This window comes from Thalia democratica, chromosome 2, assembly GCF_965202585.1.
Source record: "Thalia democratica chromosome 2, ktThaDemo2.hap1.1, whole genome shotgun sequence".
Lineage (NCBI taxonomy): Eukaryota > Metazoa > Chordata > Thaliacea > Salpida > Salpidae > Thalia > Thalia democratica.
The window spans coordinates 20,965,644-20,992,002 of NC_139166.1; the positions used below are offsets into that span (position 1 = coordinate 20,965,644).

The 26,359-nt window shown below is 29.1% G+C and overlaps 1 protein-coding gene across 1 annotated transcript; it reads left to right on the forward strand.

The window, feature by feature from the left end:
• The first annotated feature begins 382 nt into the window (after positions 1-382).
• On the forward strand, positions 383-16,721 carry LOC145850122 (uncharacterized). Its single transcript, XM_082955266.1, has 27 exons — positions 383-520; positions 774-847; positions 1,034-1,325; positions 1,927-2,226; positions 2,353-2,540; positions 2,935-3,054; positions 3,329-3,469; positions 4,033-4,105; positions 4,387-4,497; positions 4,819-4,931; positions 5,217-5,237; positions 5,553-5,619; positions 6,181-6,338; positions 6,579-6,693; positions 7,016-7,240; positions 7,899-7,945; positions 8,099-8,296; positions 9,544-9,771; positions 10,100-10,260; positions 11,254-11,432; positions 12,884-13,122; positions 13,454-13,629; positions 14,173-14,246; positions 14,951-15,145; positions 15,403-15,530; positions 16,034-16,131; positions 16,561-16,721. The coding sequence occupies exons 1-27, from the start codon at positions 383-385 to the stop codon at positions 16,719-16,721; spliced, it is 4,020 nt and encodes a 1,339-aa protein (XP_082811392.1).
• Positions 16,722-26,359: the final 9,638 nt, after the last annotated feature.

Sequence of the window (26,359 nt, forward strand, 5' to 3'; positions counted from 1 at the left end):
AAACTTGTCTTAAAACTAGCACTATCATAACATTTAAACTAGCAGTTTTTTCAATAACTTATGTTTATAAGGTACCTAAAATATTTTTTTTAACTAAAATAAATTTCCCAAGCCGAGGATTTACCATTGAAGGGCCAGATAAACCTTGCAGGCCGTAATAATCCGATACTAATATATAAAACAATTATTTATGAATTAAATTTCAATTTAGAAAACTGTTTAACTTTATTTTTAGCGCTAGTTTGTTAATAATAAAAGACACATTAAAACGTTAATTAAAACAGTAAAATAATAGTATTTTTAAGTTTACATCTACTCTTTATTTCACATGTTTTTTCAGTATTTAAAAACAAGTTAAACTTTAACAGGTTTGTTGTAAAAGATGAACAAAGCAAACAGTCCGCTGCAGAGAGTGAAGAGCTCGCTGAAGAAGAGCTCAACTAACTTTTCGAGCCTTTCTCCTCCGAAGTCGGCTGAAACGAGAAAAGTTTCGTTTGTGGAGGACAGCTTGAGACAGCAGGTTAAATTGGCTACAACTTGTATATTAAATGTTTTAGCAAGTATAACTCCTATAATATTTGAATTAAGAGTTATAAAAACGGTTTTACTTGCTTTGTTGTTACAAATAAAATAGCTAAGAAAAAAGTAGTAAGTCTTTCAAGTAATAAATAATTAATAGAAATATTTATTAAGTTGAATTTTTTGTAAACAACACCACAATAAGATAAGTTTTTAATAGTACAAAAATAAATGATGGAATTATACTTTTTAAGGTTATGAACTTGTGTTCTGAAGCAGACGAGCTGAACAGAAGAGCGGCAAGACTAATTCAAGATCACACTCACAGGTTGGTTGCAGTAAAATACAAAGAATTTTGATACATTGATAAAATTTAAGATTATTTAAATGCAATTTTGTTAGATTTTTTAATCAAAAAACAAATGCAAATAACGATAGGAAAGCAACAAAATATGTTGAAATTTAAATTAGTCTACCATAAATGTTGTTTCTTTAAACCCTCTTTACCTCGCAGAAAAGCCAGCTCTTCTTCGGAAAAGGGAAACTCCCAAGATGAGGATGACATACTGGACATGCTGGAGAGGTCCTATCTCTCTCCCCACGTCGCCTCGGCATCCGGAAACCCGTTTGCGAAGAGGCTGGAGATCAACAGGAGCCTGCAGAGCATCGAGGAGGAGCAGAAGGACATGCTGGACTTGATGAGGAGGGGCGAGATGAGGAGGCAGCCGCTAGAGAGCGTCGCAGAGGAGGAAATTGAGGAAATTGTGATCGACGAGGAAAAGAATCCAACTGTTGGGTTCAAGCAGGTTTTGTTGCTTATGTACAGAAATCTAAGGAATTAAGTTCTTATGTAACAAAAAATTCGAGATTAATTAAAAATTGAATTGATAAAGGAAATTTTAAAGCTAGAATAAACCACAAGAACCTTAAGAACTTTTAAGTTTTTCAACAAAAGATTTAGTTTGTCATCATAAAATAAACTTTTTTTATAATTTTTTATATCATGTTCTGCAACATAAACGCTATTTTGTTTTCTGTTGAAATAATTTATATGTAAAAAGTTATAAAGATTTAATTACAGTACTAAAATGATGGCTTCAAAATACATCATAAGTTTGTTGACTTCTACGAAAAAATCCTTAGTTAGTATTTTGTATAAACCATTTTGTTTGAAAATCGTTTTCAGTTTTTGCAAGCATTTAACCAAACAAGATTTTTTCTACGTTTCCTTTATCAGGAGAAATACAATAATAGTAAGTAAAAATTACAAAAATGTGAATATTGCACTTTTAAACTAAGTTGACGTCAGTATATTCCTTTCATTTTTCAGCAGCATGAACTATAAGTAATAAAAAATTCAAACAAACAAAAAAATTGTTCTTGGTATGAAAAACAAAAACTTAACAGGCGAGCTTGAAGAGAAGCCTGTTCAGGGACGGCAGGTTGCGCAAAGTGGGCACGGTGGACCCTCCGAGCGGGCAGCAACACAAGCAGATCAACTGGAGCCTGGACGAGTCCTCCACCGAGTCCACCAGCTTCAGCTCCTCCTCCACGACTCCCATACTAAAGCTGGTCGAAAGTGACGTTTCCAGCAGCGGGAAGTCCCCTAAAATGAAGAAGAAGAAGAAGAGGGGTAGGTTGATGAGGAACTACTCGACAACTAGCATGCTCACTCCGGCAGTCATACTGCAGCCGCAAGTTCAGGGGGTTGGTTAGGAAAGTAATAAGTTTATTTGAACTAAAATTAAAGGTTATATCATCTGTAAGTAAAGAATGTTGATTTTAATTAAGATTATTGCTTTAAATCAAAAACGCTACTATTTTACTGCTCAGCACAAGTTTTTGAGTGAGTTTACAAACAACACCCTTCAGAGCGACAACATATCGAAGTCGAGGCTGGGCGGGCAGTCGAACCAGAGCATGTACGTCCAGCTGGCCGCGTGTTACGTCAGGGACGCCATGGACGGCAGGGGCAGGATCGGCAAGGCGCACGCCTTCTTCAAACCAAAAAAACTCAAAACGTAAGTTTGTTCTGTTTATAGTTTTTTTCAAACATTTTAATCAAAAATGAAGAGCAATTTTTTTAAGTTTAAAATTTTGAAGGATGCAAGTTTTGATAATCGCTAACTTACGTTTTGTTTAAAACTTATACTTAACTTTTTTTTTAATCATAGTAATCTGAAAAAATAAAAAATATTTAAGAAAATAATATTATGCAGTGGTTAATAAGCACTCTTTTATTTTTTGTTCTTATTCACATATTAAATCATTAAGAGTTTGTAGAACAATAACACCTTCTAATTTGTTAAACAAAAGTATACTAAACAATGTTTTCTAAAAACAAGATTTTACTTGTCAACTTGTACTAGAACTGTTCAATACTTCTTTTTCTTTTATCCTTTTTCCATTGAGCAGCATATACAACCTGGTGACGAGCAAGACGTGGAGGTTTATCATCTACTTGACGATAGCGTGTCACTGCATGATCATGGGGTGGGAGCAGCAGTTTGAACCTTGCTCCATTGGAGAAAAGTGGTAAGAAGTGTTGAAAACTAGTTTTACCAACGTTTTTATGCACTTATTCAACCAAAAGACTTTCTACTAGTTCAATTTACGTAGATAGCTCTCTTAAACGATCATTAAAAAAGCAATAAATTGGTTGACAAAATCAATGCTCATTTAGTTTATTATTTTCGTTGCTTTTAATTTTTTCATCAAATTATTAATCAAAATTTTTGTTCATATTAAAAAAAATACTTTAAAAGTTTAACAATAAACCTTAAATAAAGGTAAAAATCTGTTGTTTAAGGGAATCGAGCTCGCCAGCTTATCCTGTTGTGATTGCAATAAATTTGATTTGCATATCGGTCTACATAACCGACATAACTTTTCACACCATATACCTCTCTCTGAGCCACTACTGGAAAGCGAAAGAAGCTCTTCACTTAAGGTTGGACTTACAATAATGCATTCTTTTAATTTATGCTTTCGAATGAATCAAGCTCATCACGTTTGTATATTGAAATTATTTTTTACTAGATAAATGTTGGTCTGATTTTTTTGCACTAAAAAACAATTTTTGTTATTTTTTAAGTAGTGCTATTTTAGCGGTTTTTAAACAATTTCTTGACTGATTGTTTGTTTTTAATGTCTATTAGTTAAAACAAGATCTAACTATAGATTTTAAAATGGTACGATAATAATTTTTTATACGAAAACAAAAACTCAAAAAAGATTTAAAATAAAGTTTTGAAAAAATAAAAAAGTTAAAGAGGTCAAACTAAATGAGTTTAACAACAAAGCAAATAGCTTACATTACAAAAATAATCTAAAAGTCGAACTTCAAGTATTTTGTATATACTTTTGAGCGTAGGATGGTAAAACAGACACAACATTGTTTGAACCGAAGAATCTAAGCGCTTAAAGCAATAAAAACTAGGAGATCAATTAAAAAAAAAAAGATGTAAGTACCTTATCTAAACTTTCAAAGGTAAACATCTATATTTTTTACAGAGCTGAGTTCATGCTGACTGTGTTCTTTGTTGTCGACTTTATTGTTTTGATTGTTCAACATTCAATTAGCAAGGTTTGTTCCAATTTAAACCGATCATTAAAACAAACAGCGTTTAAGTAATAACTTATATGAGTATTTGTAGCAAAACATTTATTTTATCAACATTTAGTCTTCATCAAAAATGATAGTTTTTTTTAGTTTTTCAGCGTTAATTTTGTCATTAGCTGCAACTACAAGGCAGTGTGTAAAATAAATTTGATCAAAGAAAATGTTTAAAGTTTTATTATAACTTACATTAAAGTTACTTTTTACACAGTAAAACTCTATATATACAATCTAAACGCTATCCACAGAGATTGTTGTGTCCGTTCAGGTGCTTGCGGGCCACCATGCTTTTGTGCAAATCGAAAAACGTCGCGCACATATTCAACGTACTGCTGAGCATCATCACCAAACTTGGAAAAGTTTGCATTTAAGAGTATTAACACTTAAGTTTGATTCAAACAGACTTACAATGTTATGTTTTCATTATAATTAAAATAAAAGTTTATCTAATAAAAACTTATATACCAAAGAGTTACTTTTTTTTGTTTTTGTTTACGTAAATAATGTGTTAGCTCTTTTATCGTTCAAGCATGTTGGAAACAATATTTCAAGTAATAGAAGAGTAAACTAGTTCTAAGCAAATACCAAACCTATATATATTTAAACTTTGTAGATATAATATTGTTTATTCTTATAGAACATGGTATTAAAGTGTTCTTAATCATTATGTTTTTATTTAGGTGTTCTTCATCATTATAATATTCATTGTAATGTATTCCTGTGTCGGTTTGCATTTGTATTTGGATGCTTACAGTGATTTAGGTTACAAGTGCGAGGATGTTCACAACAAAACGTGAGTGGTTAACACTATTTGAAGTAGAGCTTATAATTTACATCTCTATTACTTTTGAAAAATGTTTTATGATACTTGTATATAATGTTAGTAATCATCACTATTAGTTTCGGTAGTTGTATTTCTAAAAACTACTGTAATCTATTTTCAAACAACTAAAATTACATTTAACTTTTTAGAGCAGTTAGTTTGGTGTTTATAAAAGTTTTTTTGTTTGTAAAAGTTATATTGTATTCAAAAAGACTAGATACTTAATAATTATACATTTTACTCTTACAGATTAAGCTGTACTGATATCTACGAAGGGTTAGTTTAGTTTGCTTTAAAAACAATTTTTTAAAGCTATCCTCAATTTATACTTCTTTTAAGTTAGATAAACTATTTTTTATGAAAAAAAGTTTTTTTTTTATAATTATATGAAACACTAAATATGAAGTATAGGATAAAACTTTACAAAAATATCATTATTTTAAGTTATTAAATTGGTTAGCATCTCAGATAAAAGGTAATACAAAGTTTAAGTTATATTAATTTTGTAGCTAGAAAGCTCTTTATGACATTTACGATAAAATTGTTAAGTAAAAGTTCTGAAGCTACATTAAGTTAACTCTATTTTAACAGAGCTTTCAACAACTTGGCTTCAGCGACTATGCACATGTTTGTTCTTATGTCCACAGAAAACTACCCTGTAAGCTCGTTACTTTTTATTTATTAGTTATAGTGAGCAATTAAAGTAGGAATTCAAAAAATGCTTTTGCTATTTCTTTAAAGTTTCACAAATAATTGTGCTGGTATGTCTGTATATCAACAAAAGCTTACTTTAGTCACTTTAGGTTATTTTAATTACACTTTATTGTCTTTAGATGAATTTTTTTTTGTTATATTCAAAGTATTGGAAATTTTGTGATTTATGAACTCTTAATTACATTTTTTTACATGCTTTTTTATATGTATAGTCATGTAAAAACCAGAATAGTCAAATTAGCTAATGGACAGTACACTTTTTTAGTTTCCGAATATTTACAAATAATATTATTTTGTTTTCTAGAGAATTTTGTAGTATAGCTTATACTACTTTTTAAAAGTTACACAAACCTAAATCTTAAGTAAAACAATTGACTTGATTAAAGTATAATTGACATACAAAGCTTGTGTTTACTTTTTCTCTAATCGTTTAAACACACCTTTTAGTCGTTTTTCTAATCCACAAGCTTAACGCACAATGAATAATTTTCCAAAACTTTTCAAGGAGTTTATGGTTCCGGCATTCAAGCAGAGCTGGGTGAACTTCTTCTTCTTCGGGGTCTACCTCTACGTCGGAGTGTTTTTTCTCATGGCGATCTTGCTGGCCATCATCGTGGAGAGCTACTGGGAGTACAGCAAGATGCACGTTAAATTGGAGAGAAAGTCGGTTGGAAAATAAATCAAAGCTAAGAGCCTTGGTTAAAAATTTAAATCTTAGCTGATTAACTTTAAAATGAAATCTTTGAACTTTTTTAGAGTAATTCTGTTTTTTAGAACAAATAAGCTAGATGTTAAATTCAAAGACCAATTGTTTTAGAAGTATAATTAAAACTTACAATGTAGATTCTAAAGCTTTAGAGATTCTATTAGATGACACAATTAAGAGCTTATTTGTTTTTACAGACTTCAGCGAGAACAACTGGCAAAAGCTTGGAACTTGCTGGATCCTCTCGGAAAAGGGGAAATACCTATTGACGATCCTTCGCTGATCGGAGTGTTCAAAATTATCAGACCAAATGTTAGTCAGTTCTTGTAAAGTTTATCTTGTAAATATTTTCCGCATTTACTACTAAGCATAATGACAAGCGACCCAAATCTCAACGTGGTAAAATTTAAGGTTGTTTTAAGGTAGTAGAGCCAGAAACTACAAACTAGATTTTTAAAGTAATTGCTTTGTTTTAAACACGTCATAAATAAGAAAACAAGTGTTTTTAAACAAATGAATTAATTTTAAAGGTTAATGAGTAACATTTAAAACTTTGTCGAAACCAGGAACACACATAGAACTATCCCATAAATCCAAAAAAAAAATATATACATAAATACATTTTTTTCCACAGAACACGGAGGAGGAAAACAACGCGCTCATCCGCTACATCAGCCTCCAGTCGGACTGGCCGACGGAGGAGTACGACATTGTGACGTCATACGGCGACGACGTGGTGGTGGCGTACGATTGGACGACGAAGCTGATCGACGCGCTGTCGTTCGAGTTCGACAAGGACTGCAGCGACGAGGAGGAGGGAAAAGGAGGCAGGATCAGCAGGATCAGGCTCTTCATCAATGTTGGTTGGATTCAGTTGAACAACGTTTTTGCTTTTTCAAAGTAGAATTTAAGTTGAAACATGCTTTTAGTTTTTAACAACGTTTTACTTATGGTGTTACTTATTTTTTTGTGAAACTAAAACTATTAGGCATTTTTAAACTTTAATTGTTCGCTTGACAAGATCAGACTGTTCATAATATTGGTAGATTTGTTTTTTATTTTTAGTTGAACTACTTTTTTGCTCTTTCAACTAAGATTTAAATTAGTTTGAAATTTTTTTTTAAGTTTTCTTTTCAATATTAAAATTTTTTACAATTTCTTTTGCTTGTGGATCTAAAACGACTGGATCTATTATAAATATTTGTTTATTGGTTGTAACGTGGCAAGTGTTGTTGTTGTATTTGAACTACAGGTGTAAATTTTGAATATTTAAGCTTGGTTGTACATATTTGCTTGACTTAATTTTAGTTGTGTTTATTTTCGTGACTTATCAATGATTGCTGTAAATAAAAACCACATGTGTTAACTTGAGAAATATTATAGTAAACCATAATACAGTCTTCAAAAGTAAATAACTTTTCAAATGTACTTTGCACTGTAATTACTATAATTCAAAAAAATCCACATAATTTTTCAAAGTAAACAGCTGTAATTAACATAAAAAATTTACTTTACAGAGCAAACGCTTTTCTGTGTTCGTGCTAAACCTCATTCTTTTACACTGGTTAGTTTTTGTTTCGTACTTTGAACTTGTGTATATTTATCATTTAAAAAAACTGTTGCTTACTTTTGTTAATTAAAAGGTAGCTAAAACTTTAAAATCTCACTTAATTAATAAAAAGTGTTTGTTTTTTAATATTTATTCTCCTTCCTGCAGTATCCTGTTTTGTTGCATGTGGAAGGGCATAACAGACAAGGCGCAGTTGGCAGTTCAGATATCGAGAAGCGTGATCATCTTGATATTTTTCATCGAGCTCCTGCTTAGGGTTGTCACTGGAGTTAAGAAGATGTTGAACTTTTACGAGCTGATAGACGGTTTCCTGGTACTGACGGCAGTGATCGCCACTATAGTTTGGTACGTTGATACAGATGTCATGTTCAATGTTTGTTATACAGTATAAGTAAAATTAATCGAGATAGCTACTATTTTACAAAACGGTATACTTAGAATTGAAACTAAGTTTTAAAGTATCAGTTTAAAGTGACTTTAGCTGTTAATATTAGTTTTGTTCAAATTATTAAACATCATTTAATTAAGTTTTTGGTTAGTTTTTTTTGAAACGAAATATTACATAAACTTTAAGTTTAAGCATCTAAAGTAAAACTTTTTTAGTTTATACATTTGTACAAGTTAAAATAAGCTAATATTAAGTTATTGCACTTTTAGTAGCCTAGCTTTTTTGTTGTATCATAAAAATACTGAATTTTACGGTTAAAACTTAAAATTTTGGAGAAATTGCTATGTTTGCATAGTCGTTTAATTTTGTCTTCTTAAGTAAACAATTTGCTTAATCTTCAGACTTAATTAATTTTTTACATTTGTTAAACTTTTCAACTTAGGTTCGAAAAAAAAACTTTTAGTGTTATTGTAAACTTTTTAACAAAATTTGTTAAATAACATAGTATATTTATCGATTATTTCACTCAAACTAAGTTATTAGACAGTTTTTGTCAAAAATTGCACCTGTGCTCAGAAGTTGATTTGCTAACAATTTATTATGCACAAGTATTTTTAAATAAATATTAATGTATAAATGGTAGTTTAAACTTCACTTTTCTAGTAGATCCTGATGGCTATAAACAAATTTAAATCGGTAAAAGTAACTTATTCGTAAAATTTACTTTATAAAAGGAAAATAATACTATGATATAGTCTTCGCAGAGCTTTTGTTATAAATCCACTGTGCACAGTTGATATAGGCAACTGTATTAGATTATGTAGTAGAAAATGATATAAGTAAAGTTTAATAAAAGTGTAAAATGTTACAGGTATAGTTTCTAGTCGTACATTTTTTTAAAGAATTTCACTGTAATTTATTAGTTATTAACATATTTAACTAGTTATGAATTTGCAAAGCTAGATTTTTTTTTGATTTCAATTAAAATTAAAGTTTTTCAAAACAATTTTTTCTTGAAATTAGGTATAACTTACCTTTTTAATCTTAAGTATAAGAGTTTTCAGTTATGTCATGTCTGTTTGTAAATCAAAACATGTTCTCAATTTCTTAAGTTCTAAAGCCTGAAACTGCTACATACAACTACGCGTTTTTACACTACGCCATAATACAAATTCCAAATTCTCCAATCAAAAACAAACAACAGGTTCGTGATATGGACGAGGTACGACAACGTGCCGCAGGATTACCTGGGAGCCTGCGTGGTCGTGTCCAGCCTGTCCGTGTTGGCCAGGACCTTCTTCATCTCGCTGCACGCCAAATCTTCGATCTCCATTCTGAGGAGCATCTACCCTGTCATGTTCGACCTGATGATCCTCGTGGCGATCATCGTCTTCTTCTATGCCGTCATCGGGTTCGAAGTGTTCCAAGACAAGTCAGTGTTGCGTTTCAATTCGTAATCGATTTTTAGTTTCAAAGTAAAATGTTTACAGCTTAAAAATGATAACTGGTTTACCTTTAGATGATTGAGGACTTTAAAATAGATTTGGTAAAAAGTTTTGTTCAAGCTGATATTCGACAATTTTTAAATTTTTATAACCTTGTTTTCAGTAAACAAAACACACTGTTCTAGAAACAACTGCACATTAGAAGTTATCAGCAAGCAAAAAACTATTTCTTACTACAAACCACTTCGTTTTAAAATAGCTGACCAAAAGCTCAAAAAAATCTAAAACTCAGTCAACCGTAAAAATTTCAAACAGCACGCTGGAGGGCAGCAGCAAGCACGGGTTCGAGGGGAGCTACACGGAGTACGAGTGCGGGGTGGGGTTCAACACGTTCTGGTGCGGGATGCTCATCACCTTTCAGGTCGTCACATCCAACGACTGGCACCAGATCATGATGGGAGCGCAGATCGACGCAGGTGACACTTGGTGGCGCAATTGTTACTTTTGCTACTTTGCGTGTTTACGTATTTTTTTGATTAAAAACTTTGCTGATCGATGCGGGTATCAAACACTTGGTGGCTCGCTTGCAAAATGCATTTTGTTTTTTTCGGGTTTGTTTTTGTTTGAACTATATGCTTTGGCGTGGTGAAAAGTATGAGTTTTGGTAAAGTCTTGCATTTAAAATGCGCTGCTTAATTTAGTTTCGGTTTTCATAGAAGTTTTTTTTAATTTGATTTTTTGTTTGCTTGTAATAAAATTACATTTCATACTCTAGGTTTGATTTTCATTATTTTTTAATCCGATACCTTTAGTGTTCGAGTTTTGTCAGTAGGTAGTATCAGTTTTTTTATAATAAACATTGTTATTATGCCTGACTGACTTTATTGACATATAGTATTACAGCTTCTTTTTTTTATCTTATTAAACTGTATTCAAACTTTAAATAACTAGGTACTTCAAAGTACAAAAAAACTCATTTTTCTAGAATATTTTTAATCTTTTTACTAATAACTTTCTCATTTTATAACTAATTTTTAATTGTGATTGTGCCTCATTCATTTGACGCGTTTCACCGCTTAGAACGCATTTGACAGTTTTACGAGTTGAAATTTACAAACACTTGAACTTGTTTCTTGGAAAGCATACGTTTGAAAAGGTTTCTAAGAGTTTAAACAAACAAACCAAGTAAGATATCATACACATACAAACATTTATTTTTTTATTCGGTCCTTATTGGTTGAAAATAATTTAATTCTTAAACTACTACCTTTACCATGTTGAAATGAAAAACATTTGTTTAGCATATTAAAATATTTTCTTTGTTTTTAACTTAAAAACGTAGTGCTGTATTAGTTTCACAAAGCATAACTAATGTTGTCTTTTATTTAAAATCTGTGCGGCATCAAATTACATTACAAACATTAAAAAGTAAAGCTTTAATTACGAGAATAAGTAAAGTTCTTTTTTAGGTTGGCACACAGCATTCTACTACATAACGTGCTACTTGATCATAAACATGATCGTCATGAACTTGTTTGTTGCCATTTCCATTGAGGCCTACAAGAAGCTTGCCAAGTACGACAGAAACTCCAACCTCGAATCTACTTTGTTGAGCCAGCAAGAAACAATTGAAGAAAAAGATGCTATGGTATATTTAGCGTTTGTTGTTCTTAAAACAATAGCTTAATTAGCATCTAAAAACATTAATTTCTTAGCATTTTTATTTTTTACTTTTAATTAAATGTAAATGTTTCATAAGTTTTTTACATCGATAAAAGCACAATTAATTTTATTAAGTTTATATAGATTAATTTCAAACACTCTACTTAAAGGTTAATTTTAACTTAACTGTTTGGTGGTCATTCATAAAGCAATATATGATGACTAAAATTTCTAAATATAAACTTAGTTTAATACAAACAGAAAGCTTCTTAACATTTATTTGTTAAGCAAATCGGCCAAGGTTAAGGTTAAATACAACAAAAACTACTGAGCTGATGTAACTTTATTGCCTATAAAACAAAAATCCCGGTTATGTAAGCACCAATAAAACTTTATGAAATCAGTTTATTACTATTATTACTTTTTGGTTGGTAGTTCTATTTGAACTTAAACATTGGTAGTTTCTGGTTTTAATTTAAAACCTCAACGGATTTATTTTAACTATTGCTATACTTAATTTAAAAAATATTCAATTTCTAATAATCAATACAAGAAATGTTCTATAACGTTTTTGGTGGTCTTTTAAATGTAAATAACATATACAGACTTTTTTAAATTACTTTTGTGTTGAGAAAAAACGTTTATGTGAACTCCTCGATCATATAAGTTAATTCCATATTAAAATAAATTGTTAGATAGTTGTACAACTATTTAATTAATTATTTCAAATATAAAAGCGTGACTACATATTAGTTTTATAACTCTAAAAAATTGAAAAAACGTTCTAAAAATTGTTTTATTTTAATGCAAGTTTCAACTGTCTAACTGTTACAAAGTACTGACAAACCAAAATATCTTTATTATTGTATTTTTACTATAAATTTAATATAAGCTACTTTTTTAAGAGTGTTGTCATCTTTAATTACTTTTATATTAGTAAACTAATAAAAAGCTAACTTCGAACAATCAGATATATCTAAACCAAAAATTTTTAATTACCTCCTTTTATAACGTTTAAATACATGAATAAATGATAATAGTGAAAAACTATAAACTCACACGTGTTAAAACTTAAAGCTAATTCTGCATATTAAGAAACATTGAAAAAAATTTGGCCCAATAAACTAACATATATGCATTAATTTATTTAAAGATATGACATAACAAATTATAAATATTTTTCATGCAAACCTTGACATTAAACAAAAAGTTGTCATCAAAAAATAATTAAATATTAGTTTAAAAGAAGATTTTTTATATAGTTTTTAAGATAATACAAACTAATTTTTATAAACGTTTGAGTTAAATAAAAAAGCATTTTAAGTTTTCATCGAGCAACAATTGACATAATTTTAAATAAGGCGCAACAAATCAACTAAAACATCAGAACTCTAAACAATTATTAATATTTGATGAAATTTATATAATTTTCTGCAGCAGTCCACACTGACCGGCATCAAGCTGAAGGAGTCCGCCCTGTCCACGGCCCGCAGCCAGCTGGACCACATATTCGCCGTTTCGACCCGGAGGAACAGTAGCACGTGGACGAGTGAGCTGAGGAGGTCGCAGCACGTGTTGTCGCCGGTCAGCGACCTCACCATAACTTCCCCCGAGCTGAAACGGCTGAACATGCGGAGGAGGTCGCTGATGGAGAGCCTCCACAACGCCACCATACAGTTAGATTTTTGATTAAAATAATAATGATACTTTTTTCTAATTACTTTTTAGTTATATGATGCTACTCTTAATGAGCTTGTCAGTATATAGAAGTACTGTTCATAAAAAGATTTCATTTTATAAATTTAATTGCATGTTTTCGTTCTTTTTTAATTCTGTGTTGTTACTCGCTTTACAACTATGGAAGCTGTGTTTTAGTATCTAGTTATATTTTTCTAACAAAATTTACTAAAACTTAACTTATACAACAGGTAACCATCAAACTACCATAAATTGTTTTACACACTATATTTTCTTCTAACAGTATTAAATGAGTACAACAACTTACAGATCCAAGGATTTCAACGACGAGGAGCAGACGACGCAGTCGACGCGCAGGTCCTCGGTGAGCAACATCAACATGTCGCTGGAGGAGAAGCTCGACTTGAGGCAGCAGCAGCTGAAGGCGAGGACGAAGGCCAGGAGGAACAACAGGAGGAAGAGGTTGAGGAGCGTGTCAAACTCAAGTTTGTTCTCACAAGTTTTTAATCAATTTTCAAAACGCCTGGTTTAGTCGTTTGTTTACTGATGCTGTTTAAGAGTTAAAAACATATGTGATCAAACCGTTGACGTAATATCTTGTATTTATCGTTTTTAAAGTTCCTATAAATTTATAGAACATTAAAAATTTTGTTTTTTATATTTTTGAACTAGAAAATATTTAATTTACTTTTAAACTTTTATTATTGACGATTTATTTTAACATTTTGCAAAGGTTAGTTTTTTCTCTTATTTTTTTTCGTAAGTAAGCTTATAAATGTGTTCCTTAAGATTTTTTAGAAAGCTTGTTCGAAAAATAAGTTTTAATCAATATTGTTTATAAACAACATGCTAGTTTTAATGAAATACTGCCCTAACAATCATACTTAAGTTCTTATACTTATCTTTAACCAACAAAATTTTACTGAAAAAAAAAATCATTTGATGAGTAAGAAAAGTATTTCATCAATTTAAAAAGTTTAAAACTTTCAAATTTTATATAATATCACAATAGTTTATCAATATTTAAGGTATCGGATCAGACTTCAACATCGAAGCAGCTTCATCGATCAAGTCACGTGATGTTCCTGTTAAGCAAATCAGCGTTAGTCGTTTAAATCATCTTTTTTCATACAAACACAACTTATATTTTAACTGTTTTCGAGTGTAACTTAAATGCTACCTTTTTAAAGGCTTTCCTTACACACTTAAACAATTAACAAGGCTAAATTCAGAAAAAAAAATTAGAATAGGGTAGATAAAAGTTCAAATGTATCTAACAAAAAAAATTTATATGTTTTATAATTTTATGTCTAGCTAATTTTTTCTGATAATTAAATTAGTGTAAGGATATTTTTTTTATCCTAGGCATGTAGAAAACTTAGCAATTCAAATAAAAATAAGCACTAGAAAAAAAATTGTATTGTTTTACAATAATCATCTGTATTTTTTATGAAAAATAATTGCCTTGCATGATAAGCAAACTTTTAAATGCTAATAGACTGATAGTGAGTATATTTCCAAGGATGTTTTTACTTATAAGTCAGTGTTTACTACATTTAAAAGATATTAAACTTTGGATGAAATTAATAGTGTTAACAACATAATAAACTGTATACCCAATATCCATGTTTAAGTTTTTACTTGATTTTTAAACAGCTAATTTGTATTATTTTTATCAAATAAATGAACTGACATCAGTCTGTAGAAAAAAAATTCAAAACAGCGGAGAACAAATTTTATTAACTTTATTAAGGAGCTCAAAAAACTTTTATAAAATCGAGCAACAAAAAATTGTGTTCAAAACAGCTGGAAACAATATCTGAGAAGTCGCCTCCATGCATGCGCTCGCCCAACCTGCAGCACCTGCGGGGATCGATACCCCAGCAGAGGGGAAGCCCCTCCCTCCCGAGGCCCTCCCACATGAGGATGAGGAAGCGGGCGGACGGCTCCGACTGGCGGAGGAACATCCACGGCGACATGACGGTGATGAACCAGGACGAGGTTTGTGTGACGTCACTTTGTTTTGTGTGTAATGACGTAACAAACATTTATGTTTTTTTGAGTGGTGCAAAGCAAGTAATGTAAAATTTTAATGTTTAAGTGGAGGAAAAATATTCTAATTAGAACTTATTATCTTAAGCAAGAGTTTAGTGAGCAAAACAGGACGAAACATTTATTCTAAAGCTTTTGTACAGTTTGAAATTTTTCTTGTCATTTTACAGTTTTTATGTAAACTAATGAGTTAAAAAACAAAACAGCTGAAACACTTGAGCCGAATGTTCAACGGCGGTTTGGAGAAACGGCACTCGACTGCGAACAAGCAAGCTCAGCAGAGCCCTCAAGTGACCAATAACAACCAAAACCCTACCTACAAACCCCCAACTAAGTATGTTGTAAACACTAGTAGTTCAATACTATTTACAGCGTGCTGAAGTATGTCCAAACATCAGTTTAAATGAGTTTTATGCATCTAAAAAGTTTCAAATTTTACCACATTGTTTTGTATTTATTAATATACAAATATCACTTAAAACATGCATATTAGAAAATATTTTTTGGACACGAGTAACTTATTTACTAAATTTCACTGACTGAATAAAATTTTAATTAAAACTCTTTAAATCATATGTTCCGTATTTCTTACAAATATATAAATAGACTGAAGCACAGTTGAAAGCTTAAGTTTAATTTTGCTATCAAATAAATACAGATTAAAATTTACTTTTTAGTCCCTAATATAATACGTTATACCAATTTAAACTAATTATAAAACCTTTCAATAGTATATTTTTCAAAAACATAAAAGTATTTTATTTTCTATCTTTTATAAGCAATAGTTACACTTTTTTCTAAACTTGTAAAATTAATTAATTTTTTTCTCAATACCAGAATGTTTGAAGTAATGAGAAAAACGAACACAAGGCTTCCTTTAGTGACCGTTTCACAAACAATAAGTGAAGCCGACGAAAATCAATTTGAAGTAAAAGGTTTTAATGTTATTTCACTGCTTTATAACCTTTTTCTTGAACTAAAAGCTCTTCTTTTAGAATACAAATTAAACCGATTGTAATAAGGCTAATATAAGCTTAAAATTTTGGTTGTTGACTTTTGTTTTTTGATAGTTTTTACAAAGTAGACGCTTACTATTTAATTTGTTTCAACTTTTCAATAGAACAGTACTGGCAAAAACTAGTTTGTTTGTTTTTTCTAGTAGAAACAACTTTTTAAATACTACTTTTCAAAACACTGGTTTAATTTTAAGCAACGTAAATGCTTTATGTTTAGTATATTTTTCCACCTATGCAAACTTTTTTTACAACCTGTACTCTGTTTGCTTGTGGTTTATCACTCTTTCGTCACGTTGTTTCAGTGCAATATTTTGAAATTTTACATTCAATTCAGCAATTTATTTCCAGACGACAAATCGAACACTTCAAAGTTGCAACTGGGAAGTCAGCTGTTGAGAAAAGGCAGCAGCAAGAAGAAATACCCTTCCTGGATGCAGAGGTTCGTTGAAGAGAAAAATATTAGAGTTGACGGAGACGTGAAGCTGAACAATGTTCAAGAAATTAAATAAGATTGACGAGTGTTTCAAAGTTGAGTTGGCTGAACTTGTTTGAAAGTTCGGGTTGGTGTTTCTAAGTCTATGAATGTTTCTTTTGTAAATTTGGTGAAAAGTACAAGTTTTACTCAAAATCTATTAGCTTAATGATTAATTTAAGATAAAATATTAGAATTAGTGAATGTTATTGTTGGATTGAAGCTACAAAATTCAATGACTATTTGAAGCAAATTAAAGTTTTTGAACTAATGCTTTTAGTAAGAGTATTTATTTTTTACTATTTACTTAATAACATATAACTAAATTGATCAATTTTTGCTTAGTTTATAAAAAAATTTAAACTTAAATAGTTAAAACTTGAGGTTTTTTTAAGTATTTTTTGTCTAAAATCATACAATTTTCTAACAAAAAATTATTTTTATGTTTTTATTTTGTATTTCGATCATTGTTTATTACATTTAATATCGCCTTTTTCAAAATTGAGTTATTTTTATTAAAAGTTGTTACACATGACCACTTTTAAAAAATCACTAAAACGCAATACTAAAAAGAAATTAATATAGTTTTAAGTAGTCTAATATCAAGACTTAGAATTTTTTTTAGAAAGTTTTCAAATAAAGCTAAAACTTTTATTATAAAAAAGCTGATTCTTATACTAAAAAAATATTCTCAAATTGATAACTTTTTAAAAGTAAAATAAAATATTGGCAGATTTTAAAATGTATATATTAAAGTAATCTTCAAATTACTTACAATTTCTCAACTACTAAAAACAATTTTATTGTATTAGTATACCAAAACATTAATAAATAATAATTAAAAATTATATTCGGAAACATAAAACGTCAGGTCCATTCTATTCAGCCAGCGGACGTTGGTGACACCATTTCTGGGTTTGGTATCCTCATCTTGAATCTCTATGGTAACGTGGTGTTCCGCAGGTCCTACCATGTCCCTGATGGTTGTTATGACAACAGTGTTCCTGTGTTGTCTTGGTACCAGCGTTTTACTGTTTTTAATCTGGTTTACATACTTGATTGCTTATATTCGTAAACAAGTACAATTTTTAACACAAAAATGTAAGTAAGAGTATGAAGCTAGTCAATATTTCAAAGCTCTTCCGGATATTTATCTTGCAAAAAAAAACAGTTAAAATATAAACTAAGTAGTATGGTTATACTAAATTATAAACGCTGTTTATACCTGAATATTATGTTTAAAAAATAACTAACTACTAAATATATAATTTCCTGCTTATCAAACTAAAAGTAAACTTGATACAAATCTCAACGTGCAACTGACGTGAAAAATTCTCCTCCCTGGGTGATTTTAAAGCTGTACCGGTGACCTTGTGCCCTGGGGAAGGCCAACCTGGCCACCTGGCTTCCCGCCTTGTACCCGCTGTGAATGCTGAACTTGGACGTCATGACGGAAAAGGGGTTCTGGTAGTTGTATGCCAGCGTGTAGTTGTCTATCGTGCACGGTCTGTTGTATTACGTTAAAATTTTTTATCCGCTAGGCTTTGCTGCTGTGTTTTGTTGCAAATGCTCGGTTATACTATGAATAATTATTTATAGTGAATTGTTTTGGCACTACAATAAAGATCTTAAAAGTAGCTGTTTAGTTTATAATTTTTCTTCTGTCACTAATTTTTCTTTCAATACTTATTAAACCTGTTAAATACTAAAAAATAATTTGGTTGTAAATAACAAAAAACGCTTTTAATCGTAGAGGAAACAACAAAGATCTTTCAACAAAAAGAATTTAATCGTTTTAAGTTATATTCTTGACAAGTAATTTTAAAGAGCAAACATAAAATTTTTAATAACAATGTGCTAAACAAATTTTTATCTGTTAACGAGCAGTTGCGTGGACTAGGTCGTTAAAAAAAACAACTGATCATAAAAAAAGACAATTTTGGACTAATACTGTCACACAAACCCAAACGAGTATCTTCTGTTCCTGCTGTAACCTTCAGGGCAGGCATCGGGCATATTGCACTGGTATCCTCCGTACAAGTTCATGCACGTACCTTCCTCGCAAGGATTATCAGTGCATTCGTTGATGTCTACAAGAAAACTCAATAAAATAAGTATATATGCATTATACTATCTGTCGAAATAATATTAAAATATTGTAATCTTAAATCTTATATTTAGTATCTATACGTTAGTTTTTATTCAAACTAGTTTAAACTAAAAAGGCAAGTGAACTTAAGTAAACACTTTGAAACAAGTACTATGAAAGTATGTATTAGATGAATGAGTATTAGTAATGAGATAGGCAAACATATTCACAACTACATATGTACCTGAGCATCTGGTTTCTGATATGAGGTTGTAACCATCTGGGCAGGCGCATTCGTAACTACCCGGAAGGTTCACGCATTCGTGCTGACATACCGGGTACACCTGGAACAAGTTGTAAAAGTTAAAAGCAATTTTGAATGTTAACTAAAACAAAAAAAACACTGAAGTTAAAGTTAAATGTTTTGTAACCAACTAAACATAGCATTAGATTTACCTTTTATATCGAAAATATTAACTTCCACTTGAGTTTTAATTTAACTTTAGTGGTTTAAGTTTTATCATATGTTGTCTTCTTAAATTGTTGTAGTGTTTTAATAAAATAAGTATTACACAACTCTTTCATAGAGAAAATACTTTCTAAAATAATAAAGTTATACGAAATGTTTTCACGATAAAATTTAGTAGCAAGAAAGTTCATTTCTTACTTGTGAACATTCGTCAAAATCTTCGCATTTCCCATCGACAAAATGATAACCCGGAGGACATTCACATCTTTTAAAATTATAAAGGTTTTATATTAAAACTATTGTTTATATACTTGTTTATTTCAAAATACTTTAACTAAAAAGAAATAATGTTAAGTAAGAATGTCTCCTTGAAAATTAATTTTATATTTTTCTGCAACTAAATCTTGTTTTTCATATTAAATAATCTTTGAAATCACCGAAACGTAAATAATAACTAAATGTAACACATAATACAGACCTGTATGAACCCCATAAGTTTTTACAGACATGATCGCAATCGTTTAGTTCTTCGTCCTCGCATTCGTTTATATCTGGTAATAGAAAGAAATAAAAAAGAATACTAAAAAAAAGTAGTTCTTATTTTACTTTTCTTTATACTAACATTGTACTTTTGAAAAATAAAAGCCAGTGCTTGTATACACAATGCATACCTTCGTTTGTTTACAAACTCATCTTTTGAACAAAAATAATTTGTTTTTTTTTCAGGAAATTTTATACTTATTTTCTTCAAAAGCGGCCAATACATACAGATTCGTATTTTTATAAATTTAAAATTTATCAAATTTTTTTTTTAACAATTACTATAACATAAAGGAATGTATGTCGTCTTACTTTACTTGATAAAACGAAAGCACGTATAATTTCACCTAAGATCAAACAAGCAAGTTTTTGTTTTATTAGTTTCAGTACAAATAGCAAGACAAATACCTTCACATCTAAATTTAGTTGGAGTGATTTCAATCTTCTCAAAACCGTCCGGACATGTTTGTGACTGAGGGTATTCGCATCTAAAAACATAAAATAAAAAGTTTAATATTTAAACTTTTATTAACTAATTTGATGTTTAATACCAAAACCGTTTCAATCACTTAAATATTAAACATTATGGTTTAAACCTTGTAAAAATATTTTTAATTAAGATTTATTTTTTTGCTCTAAAATATTTAATGTTTTAACAAAGTTTGCAAGTAACTTTTTTTAGTCTTTATAATTTTTTTTTAGAATTCAAATAGTTATCTTTCATAAAACAAATTAAAGTTCTAAAATTTTGGTGTAACAAAATTTAGACTTTATTTGTTTTATTCGTTAGTTTAACTTAGATTTGTTACCCTTTTTTGCTAGAATTTATTAGATGTTTGATGTTATATAGTTTTTACAAAAGTACATGCTTTTATTTATCTTATACTTTTATATAAATTCTAATAAAACTTAAATAGATCTTAGTATCAACTAGGATATATATTACTTTAGATCTTAAATTATGCTTAGTTTAAAACACGAAAAACTATTTACAAAGCTTAAAAGTGTTTGAAATTCTAGTTAATATTTAACAGTTAAAAAAGTCGTCAGGTAAAGTGTTGTAAAAATAAGTATCGAATTTATATTTTTAATAAAACTTCTTGGGTACTTAAAGTACTTTGCTTAACAATCGCAACAAAACATCAACACCTTAGTATTTATTTACAGCAGCTGTAATAAGGCTAAGTAAAAAGCAAATAAAAGCTTATTATATGTTAACAGCAGTGAGCTCTTATTAGTGTTGTTTGTATTATAAGTTCAAGGTTGTTACATTGCAGCAGTAAGTATTTGGAAAATTGCAGTTTATAAAAAGCTAGCCAAACTTTATCTTCCTCAATAATATTATTACATTGTAACTTCTTTTAAATCAAACAATTTAAAGTTCTCGACTTAAATGTCTTTTATAATAATATTATGAAAGTTTAACATTTTTATTTAAAGACTTAATGAAACATAGCCCTTTAATATAGCCTTTTTGCTTTTAAAGCAATTATATACTTAGCTTTTCTAGAAATACTTTATTTCAAATAATTCCGTTACAAAACAAAGTTTTATTCTCTCAGAAACCCTTGTTATAATTTAAACCATGTTCATTTAGTTTTTTATTTAATTGAGCGTGAAATAAAGTGAAACATTGATTTATAAAGAAAATAAGATAATTGCGTTTTCTCCTAGAACCCAATTTGAGAACTCTAGTTGTTGCACTTGAAACTAAAAGTATTTGATATTAAAGATTTTCTGGAAAAAAAAAGATTTATAATTAATACATTATAACCTACTAATTTTAAACAAAGTTTTGAAATGTGCTAACAAAAGACTAATACTAGTTAATAATTTATGTACTACTAATTAAATGTGTTTCTTACTTCCAGCCCCTATTATATACGCACTGTCTTCCTATTGGACAGACCAATCCTGTTCCTGGACATCTCTGACCTTGTGCCAAACCTGTTAGTTAAAAAAGTTTTACTTAGCTTAATATACTGGGAAGTTTTTTTGCTAACCGGTGAAAAATTAGTTTTCTATAACAACCTTAAAAATACACCTAAATATTAAACTTGTTTTATTACACTTTGTATTATTACAGATTGTTACTAAACTCTGAAAATACTTTAAACGTACAAAGTATGCATGTGTTGTTACAAAATAATAAATTTTTGTAAAACTTAAGAATTAATTTTAATGTCAAACTGAATAAGTCAATAAATAATTAACACTCTAAACATAAAACTGCTTTAAAAATTATTTTAAAGTTGTTTACCAACGTTTTTATTCAAAATAACTACTTTAGTTATTCACAAAATTTAAAAACCATTTAAGCTGAAATAAACCGCTCATTATTGTTTGTTGAATAGTTTAAACTAAATTGTTATTATTTACATTGCAGTTAATTTTTCAGATCAGCTATATTAAATTTTTATAAATTTCAAACTTTTTAAAATTAATTTGTACCGTGGTTGTAGTTTCTGACGTAGGCTCCCTGGTTATTGCCCAGTCCCTGCAATTTCACCTGCACCCTGGTTGGGCTCTTCCTCGGTTCGTCCGGCTTCTCCTTCACCACCACCTGCGTCTTCTCCCCCGCCCGCACGTATCCCTCCGCCTCCAACTGCGCCTTCGTTTCCTGGATCGCTTGCTCCTGCAGCTTCAGCTCCCTGGCTGCCTGTTGCAAGTAGAAGTTTGTTTTCGAAACAGGGGATTTTTCAAAGATAAATTCAAAACAAAAGTAATTTTTTTGATTTGTTTGCTGTTAATGTGGTGTAGAGCTTGTTTAAAAATAAAGTGTGTTTAGTAAATATTTAAAGGGAAGTACATTAATAAAATTCTGATAAATAAAACAGTCTCTTCGGGTAAATACATTTTAAATAATAAACTAAACCATAAAAAAGATATTTTTTTTTTAATTATTAAAAAAAAATAAGTAAAGATAATTACTAATAAAGCTAAAGTGTTATAATACAAACTATTTTTTTTATTTCAATGCGACCATAATTGAGTTTAGTTTGTGACGTCGTAATGCTTTAGAAATGCAAAACATTGTTGTGTAAAAACTTATTATACTACTGAATTATAATTTTTTTATTTAAATTTGCTTTGAGACAAATCGATTTCGTTATTTTAGTAGATCTATTTATGGAAAAAATCTATGTTTTTTTACTTAAGTGCTAAAAACTTATTGTTTACAAAGTATACAAATTATTCTAACGGCTCTTTTTCTCGCTTCCTCCATCAATCTTCGGTGCTTCTCGCATCCTGAAACTCCTGAAAAAACCTGAAAAATTACCAGGAAAGTGGCCAGCACCAACAACAGCTTCATTTTATATGTATCTGTGTTTGTAAGTTTTTAGTAAATTTATGTTTTACTTTTGAAACTTAATCCTTGACTGGGTATATAACTTTTAATTTAAACATATTTCGTTGTGGTTTCAAATGCTTTTCTACCTGGTGTACGAATCGAAATCATGAAAATATAGTCTTTGTTGTAAAAAGCAACAGTTTAACTATACCGTTTGTACATTACCATTGTTTTCTTAAAACTAACTTTTTATAAATGTTTTCATTAAACTTATTTAATAGTATAACTTATATACCTTAAGTTAACTTCGTTAGATATTTGATCAGTCAAAAACGTTTTAATAATGTTTTATTGCAATGTTTTTGTTTTAAGTTCAGTTTATAAAACATTAGATAAAAAAATACTTTTCTATATTTAAACAAAAATTTAAACCATGTTTTAAATTTTATTAAAACAATCATGTTTAGACTGAAATTAATAAAAAACTTTCCACAATACATAAATAGTTAGAACTTTATGAAAATGGAACTTTTCTATAATATACGTACTCATTAAAACTTTCAATGAACCACTTTTATTCAACTTATATTACTCAGTTTAAAATTAAGTATCCTATTCACTAACATCATATTGTATAAAACTGCTTACTTAATTGAAGCAAGTATCAATAAACATTCTCTAATAAACACTTTAAAACAAAAAAAAAACTTACTGCTTTAGTTTTAAATAAATTAAGTTAACTTAATTTTGTGAAACAACATGATTTTAAAAAGTTAAGGTGTTAAAATAAACTTTATCTTTTTGTTAAAATATTCTTAAACATATCATACATATTCAAATGTTGTTAGTATTTAAATAAAAACACATTAATATACAATAAAAAATTCTATGAGCACTTTGGCGCGTCTTACAAACTAATACTTTAAATCACATTTGTTTTGCTCAAATGCTAGTTAAGTATTGTACAAAAACAAAACATTTACCATGCAGTTATCAATTGTACGTGCAAATAAATCAAAGTTTATGCTAACAGTTTAAACAAAACATTTATCATGTTTCGCTAGTGTTTTTGATCTTTGTTTACTATAAATTAAACAACTTTTGATAAAATTAAACTTTGTTTACTTATTTAACCGGCGTTTACTCTAATTAGTTATTTAAGTTGCCATATGATGTAACATGTTTTTCTACCAAATTGTTTTTCACAAAAGAAAAAAAGTAAAATACAAGAATACGTAGGTTTTTTTTGTTTAGCTACGACTAATTAGCAGACATACAATGTTTTAACTAAAATAGCAACTTTGCGTATTACAAATTAAAGAAGCTTACTGATACGTTCGTAAAGTCTGCAAACTTATTGTAATTTTTTGATTGGTTTTTAAGAATAAAAAAGTAACTTTCATTCACTCAACTTAAAAGTAAAAAAATAAAGCTTCAAAATGTTTTAAGCAAAACTTGACGAGTGTCATTTACTTTTGTTTGCATTGATAAAACTAATAAATCATATTCGAGTAAGAGGAAAGATATCAGAAGAAAAAGTGTTGAAAATATTTTGTTGATCTAAAAATTTAAATAGCTGCTAACTAATTGTTTTTCTTTTTTTTAGGTAAAACTTGAAAAATGTATATAAATATAAAAACACTGAGTATTTTGTTTATAAATTTCTGAAACAGTTTTTGTTTATTTTAAGTTTCATCAAAACATTTGTCGTTGTCATGCATGTCATAGTTTTGTTAAAAGCATTTTTTAGATAAGCTGTGTTACAAAATTAGTTGTTTGTTTTATGTTGAAACCAGATTGTTAAAGAAAAAATATTTTTATTATAAAATAATTTCTCCATTACTTTTTTTTTTTTAACTTATAAATCATAATGAAATCAACTTAGACTAGGGTTTCCTAAAGTGGTCCATATTGCCGTCTTAGAGGCGAAGTATTTATCAAGTCAGGGGACAGTAAGCTGCAAAGGAGTCAAATTGGGGCTGCGATTAGTAAAAGGCTATAAGGGGATACTTATTAAATTTCACGATAAATTCGAATCTTACACTAGATTCTCTGAGGTTTGTATTGAAGAGCGAAAAAATGGTCTTTTACAATCTACATGAGATCATAAGAAAACTTAAAATATTTTTACCAAGAGCCAAACTTTATTTGTTTTGTAAAAGTTAATTTCTGAAAAACACATTGCGATTACTTTCTGGTTGCCGGTTCACTATCCCTATTCTGGAATAAAAAATAAGTAATTGTTATAGAATAGTTCCGTTTATTTTTCAAACATATTCATGTTGTATTAAAATTCTTTTCATAGTTACAAAAATCTTTTGTAAATAATGTTAATATTGCTTTTAGACAATTTTATGAATTGATGTCGGGTATGTATTACATTTTGGAAAAGAAAACAAAGAAGTATTTTGCAATATTTAGTTTAAAACTTTGGTATACGCTGAACATTCCATATTGTCAAACTTATATAAAAAATATTAAACTTTTATTGTCTAGATGCGCTCAAGATTTATTAAAGTTCGTATCTATTTTTTGTATTTTTAATTGATCTTTTAATGCACTTTTTATTGTTTCTTTGTGTGCATTAGATATATATATTTTAAGAACATAATAAATTAAAGTTAACTTATAATTCAAGAATGCTGTTATATAAAAAATTTCAATTGAAAGCTAGCTTTAATTTATTATGTAATAAAATAATATATATACAACTTTCTATGTTTCTAGAACTGTTCTAGTTTTTGATTACTTATTTTAATCTTGCTTATTTTAAAGCTAAAATACTTAAGAATAGGATATTAACAAAACTGTTAAGCATGGAACTAATAAAGTTTATCAAAGGTATGTTTTGTTTGTATCTCGTCAAAAAGTAGTTATTGAAAAAAAAACATTAAGACTTTTTTTTGTAAATGAAAAAAACTGAACTGAGCTTAAATTACAGCATAAAGTTACCAATTAAAAAAAAAACAAAGTAAGCAAATTAAACACATAACGGTAAATTAAAACTTAATTTAATAATATAAAAATATGTTCAAACTGTGTGTAAAATTTTATATCAGGCACCAATTGTAAAACTAATTGTCAAACTGAATACATACAAATAGTCCCTGTGCAGTTTTGCTTCTATGAGTTTCAGCTGTTTGAAAGTTTAAACTATTAACTTTGTATGTCCATGTATTTTAGTTATAAAATTGCATTTTAGGCACATGAAAATCTTTAAAAGTTGTTCAAAAATCGGAAAATAGAATAATATTACAACTAAAAAGCCTTTAAACACACATAATT

Excerpts from the sequence above, each read along its gene's own strand:
- LOC145850122 (XM_082955266.1), top strand. The coding sequence starts at position 383 with ATGAACAAAGCAAACAGTCCGCTGCAGAGAGTGAAGAGCTCGCTGAAG. Across the intron at positions 5,620-6,180 it reads TGTCCACAGAAAACTACCCT|GAGTTTATGGTTCCGGCATT; the intron begins GTAAGCTCGTTA and ends AAACTTTTCAAG. Across the intron at positions 11,433-12,883 it reads TTGAAGAAAAAGATGCTATG|CAGTCCACACTGACCGGCAT; the intron begins GTATATTTAGCG and ends AATTTTCTGCAG.